General features: G+C 37.4%; 1 protein-coding gene across 1 annotated transcript; it reads right to left on the reverse strand.

Moving 5' to 3' along the window:
* Positions 1–560: 560 nt before the first annotated feature.
* On the reverse strand, positions 561–1,466 carry LOC149193902 (uncharacterized). Its single transcript, XM_089407031.1, has one exon. It carries the CDS (start codon positions 1,368–1,370, stop codon positions 771–773), a length of 600 nt encoding a protein of 199 aa, XP_089263157.1. The 5' UTR covers positions 1,371–1,466; the 3' UTR covers positions 561–770.
* Positions 1,467–5,623: the final 4,157 nt, after the last annotated feature.

Genomic DNA, 5,623 nt, shown 5'->3' on the forward strand with positions numbered 1-5,623 from the left:
ATAGAATTCAATGGAATGTTTCGTAGTGTATTTTGACTTAATTATCCAATGGAATGTTTCATAGTGCATTTTGACTTAATTATCCAATGGAATGTTTCGTAGTGCATTTTGACTTAATTATCCAATGGAATGTTTCGTAGTGCATTTTGACTTAATTCGTAATTCAGAGCTGGAAGTAGTTGAGACAATATGTCTTGTCAACTTGTGATGTTAAAGCTTGGTGTTTGAGAGTTGTTGGTCCAATCAATTTATGAACCAATTTTGAAAATAATTTAATAATTTATATAGCTTAATATAAACTATTTATGTACATTATTTATGTAGGTTATGATGATTTTTTGATAGATGTGTGGGACCAATACCATAACATACCATAACAACTACATGTCATTGCACAACAACAATAAAATCCTCTCCCCTATATATATTTATATATTTTTATTTTTCCAATTCGGGGAGAGGAATTTTTTTAGCTGTTTTATTATTTCTCGTCCAGGGAAAGCATCTACTGCAGGATCCCAAACATTGTTGCTTGTGGATGAAGATATTAAACAACGATGTTAACACCGGCAGAACAACAACTCTCCTTTGCTGTCGATTTTCGTCCATAAATGACCAAATTGGAAGCGAAGCCCTTAGCAGAACAGAAAACTACACATTGATCGGCTCGAAACATCGCAGTCCTTTCTATTAGTCGTCGACCATTAATGAAACGACCGGCGAAACAGGCCGTAATGGAGTCTTGAAACTGGAACAACCTGATGCGAGCTTCAAGAGACATCTTGGGCCGTGGTCATATGGCATAGCCTGCTGGGCCGTGGCTGAAAAGACGTCCTCCTTCGCATGTGGTGCCTGGAGGGGCGTATGAGAGCTGTGAGGGATCTTCTGACCCATTCTCCTTCCACATGACCAATCCTTACCAGCGAATTCGTCATAGCAGACCTCCTCGCATTCAGATGAGAATGCGTAGAAGAAGAGGAATTACTAATATTTCTATGAAGACTGCAACGGAACGAACCTGGATGACTAGTGGGCGAACACATGCACGTCTTCCTAGGTGGAGCACACGGAATGTGTTTCATGGCGGCACCGCCATTTGGTGAAACCGGACGGCGTGCGGATCGAACCTGCGACGCAGATCTGTCGAGAGCGAAATTGATAGTAGACGAAGTGGCTGCAGAAGCAGAAGAAATAATAGAAGAGGGGCCTCTAAAGCTTGCACGGGTAGGCGACAGCGTTCTGTGGACAACATAGTTGAAAGCGGAGGAAGATGAAGGCGAATTGAAATGGCGTGTGGGAGGGTTGGATCTCGGAAGGGCAAAAGTGAGAGGCAGCACAGGGGCGTTGCTGGATCTGCTTCTTGCCTCCATTTCTCCTTTAGGGGAGATTTGCTACCGAGCGGGGCAAACCGAGGAGACCTCCGGCCCCCGATTTATACACTACAGTTTAGCCAGGCTTATCCCTTTTACGCCCACAGCTTTTACCGGGGCGCCTCCCCTTTCGAAAACCATTGACTATCAACCCACAGTATTCTCTAGCTCTCCGCCGGATTTGGAAAGGATGGACCCGGATTGTAGCTGTGAAAGCGAAAGATGGGCTCTACGCGTTGTTAAAAGCCGGCCATAACAGAGAGCTTATCCCATTTTCTGCGCTTCAATTTGATAGTATAATTGATTGCAAACGAAGATGACGACACATTCAGGAGGACGCTAGTGGGAACACCTGTATAAACGTGACACATGTTGCTAGCTGAGCTTTTTCCCTTTAAAAAACTGAATGAATAAAATAAAATTATGAAAAAAAATTGACAGCTTTCTCACCAAGTAATAGGGGACCCCTTTACATTACTGCTTTCAACAATTTGCTAAGTGGTGGTTATTTTGAATGTATCATTCCGGTGCATGTTAATGTAAGAAACAAGGTTGTTAAACAGCATCTACAGGTCATGAAGCAATCAATAAGTATCTTCATCACGACTTGTTCTGAATAGCTCTCTTTTCTTTTCATATTTTAGAATAGTAAGGCATGGAAATGTAGAGTATTAGAATATCGATCTTGGGTTATTAATATTCCTTATATCCAGAGCAGTTAATTTTGTAAGGAAATCAAAAGTAATTTAAGAATATATTCCGAAACCAAAAAGTTATTCTGAAAGTTTAAATTTTTTTTTGTCAAAAGTGACAATTACAACTTTTGGCAATCATATAAATCTTTGGATAATGTAACCCCCATGGCCTAACCTTATGTCTACGAAATAAATGAATTTATATATAACAGAGATTCGACCATTTATTTGGTAATGCAATTACGAGAACCTAGGTCTCTTTCACCTTTACAATCTAGAACAAATAATTAAATATATGTAATTAAATATAAAAAAAATTCATTGTCAGTGCAAATAATTAAAAATATGTAATTAAATATAAAAAAAAACTTTCAGTATCAGTGCTTTGTCTATTTTTTTAATCGTGCGTATACATTGAATTAAGTAGAAGATACGCTAATGGTGCGATCATAGCTTGTCAAAACTATGACTCACACATATTATTTGCTGATTTTGAATTGTAGCTAAATTTTTTTGTCGACGTTATACAAGTGTACTCACTTGGATTGGTCAAAGAATTATTAAATATTTCTCTATTCTAAAAGGTTTATTATAAATTTATTATATTGACTTTGACTAAGTTTTTGGGAGGATATTGGATTTTAGAAAAGAGTATGATGCTTGGTTTAGCAAAATGTGATCCAAGCTTTAGGTTTAGCTTGTTGCATGCCTTAATTATGTGGGATATTGGGAATATCTTGAGCAGTGATATAAAATAAAAATTGGAAAGAGTTATATATTGATTATGTATATTGTTATTTTATTGAGAATATTTATTTATTTAATTATTTGTACAAAATATATATACAGTGGAACCATGAATAATTGGTACAAAATTTCTAAATACTTCATATTAACATCAAATATCAGTGATACAAATTAGAAAGGGCATCACATGTGGAGAAATCATACCATCATGGTTTATGTTATATTATCCATCTAGATCCTAGTATAATAAGAAGAGTGAGTATTCAAAAAGACATCAAGGAGAAAATATCATCAAGCCAAAAAGGTATCTAGAGAACAATCATCAAGCTAAAAAATAGAAGTGGAAGCAACTCTTTATATAACTCGATCTCCAACATCGCACTTCTAGGAATCTTTGGTCATCTTACCAACTAGCTCACCCTGATAAGCTATCCACTCTCATGCTGAATCAAAACAAACTCTTTGATCATATCAAGTTGAATCACAACCAACTGCTCGCCCACAACTAACTGACCCATGTACTACCAGAGAGTGTGATGTTGACAGTCGCATCCTTCTGTTACGTTGTGGTCTTCTCTTCTTTCAGTGCACTTCTGCACGATGTGTCGAGAATTTTCTTGGTATGCATGTATGCTTCTGTGTATGAAGGACAAGGCCAAGGTGAAAAGGTGAAAAGGGTTAGCCAAAATAAAAGAATAAAAAACCCTTTTCACCTTGGCCTTGTCCGTCATTCCATCTACCGTCCCCACCGCCTCCAAAACATACAATCTAACTTTTCCTCTACTCAATTTACTCAATAATAAACCATCTCTTGAGAACGGCCATAATTTATCATTTTTCATTCTTCGTATTAGCTCTTAGGGCTCCCCAACCATCAAGACATACCTTTTTGCTGCAATTCTAGAATTGACTGACAGTTGACACCCAACATACCAACATGCTAACATCCCAGAACACTGATGGGTCGATAACCTTACATGTCAATAGGTTGATAGCTTAACATGCCAATAGGTTGATAGCTCAATATGATGACACCTAGGCATCCATGTCACTACAGATCACGTGCCACCTTACCACCACCTTAGCATTGTTGTACACTTTGATCCAAGTCATCCTACCATGTCATCTGACCACATGGACATGCCACATTAGCACCACATCAACATGTCACATCATCGAGTACCTGCCTCATGTCACCTTCCATGTCGTTTCCATGTTAATTCCACGTTAAGGTCCATATTGGCATTCATTGTTATCAAGAATAAATCCTCATAACTAGGTTTCGTTTCCTTGATACTCAACTTCTGATGGTCCAATACCTTGCAACTATTTTATTTATGTATAATGTTGATTTTTTTTAAATATTGTGTAAGCCTGTACCAAGAAAGTGTATATGTTTCCCATAGGCAGATCCTCATAAAGTTCTATTAGTTTACCGCCTAGATACTTCGACCCACAAGTTAGTGATTGATTTTAAGTGGTTTTACAAGGTGAAGCATGCAATAGATGGAAGCATAGAGAAGTACAAGATGATCTGACTGTATATCTAAACCAACTACAGAGAAACTCTGCTATACGCAGACCCTAGATTTTTTGGGAAAATTCCATACTAAATATGAACGAATTATAACAAAGTTTTTACTTTTCAATTACTTTCTTTATAGCAAGTTGATATAAAATTATTTTATTTTAACTAGACATATTGTATTTATTGGTGACAATGAAATTATTATTATTATGCCATTGTAGGTGACAAATAACAACTGGTTGGAGTGACCCAGGTGGATATTGGTGTCCACCCGCCTATTCCACCTAGACCTCTAGTCGGTTTCATCTGTTTCCTTGTTTATTTCAACATTTCCTATTTTTAGCAATTTTTTGGGTCCTAAACTTCCGGATTAGTTTTGAACCCCTAAACAATGTTTTTTTGAGGTTTGTTACAGGTCCATAGTTGTAGGCAAGGGACTGCCACAAATCCTATAGTACTTGGAGAGACCTTTCCAATAAGGTATTATGAGTGCCAAATGGAGATAATATTAACAAATTACAACCTTGGGAAGTTGGTTGCCCAACTAACTCCAATGGAACCCACAAACTCTTGGAGTTACATATCCTAGGGTTAGGGTTTTGGTTGTTTAGGGTTTTCTCTTGTTGATAAAAAATAAATAGGCCCTTGAGCTTCATTGTAACACAGTTCAGAGGCATGCGGGCGACACATCTCTTCTCAAAGATAAGTTATCATCACTTGAGCTAGTTTATTTCCATTCTGTTTGTAAGCATATTTCAGTATTCAAATATTAATGAAATGAAGTGTTATTTCTATTACATCTTTGTATTTATGGTTATATCTGTATTTTGTTGCATTCCTGTTTAATTTTAGATCAGTGATATCAAAGAGATCTTCTATTTCTCTATTTTTCTTTGCATGTCCCCAACAAGGTTAGGGTATAAGGAGTTAGGGCTCGATCTAGTTGAACCTTTGTAAGGCCAGCCTTGCAAACCCCAATGACCTCCTATAGCAGAAGAAAAGAAAGACGAGGGGGCAAGAGATCCTATCAAAATATTGCTCGAGGAAGCCCTCGAGCAACATAGGAACACGATGATGGATAACTTTGTTCAAATCCTTGGACGACTACCCACAGGTGATGCATCTTCATCCATCAACCACTCTGGAGCTGCCACTATTTTTAAGGTACACGTTAACTTTGACATTCCCATATTTGAGGACTAGATAGATGCATGCACCGTAGATAAATGTTTGAATATGTTGGAAGGATATTTTTCAGCTCATGACTTTTCCAATCAGGAAAA

The sequence above is a fragment of the Pinus tabuliformis genome, chromosome 2_2, assembly GCF_031772625.1.
Source record: "Pinus tabuliformis cultivar Carrire ecotype Pingquan chromosome 2_2, CPIR1, whole genome shotgun sequence".
NCBI lineage: Eukaryota > Viridiplantae > Streptophyta > Pinopsida > Pinales > Pinaceae > Pinus > Pinus tabuliformis.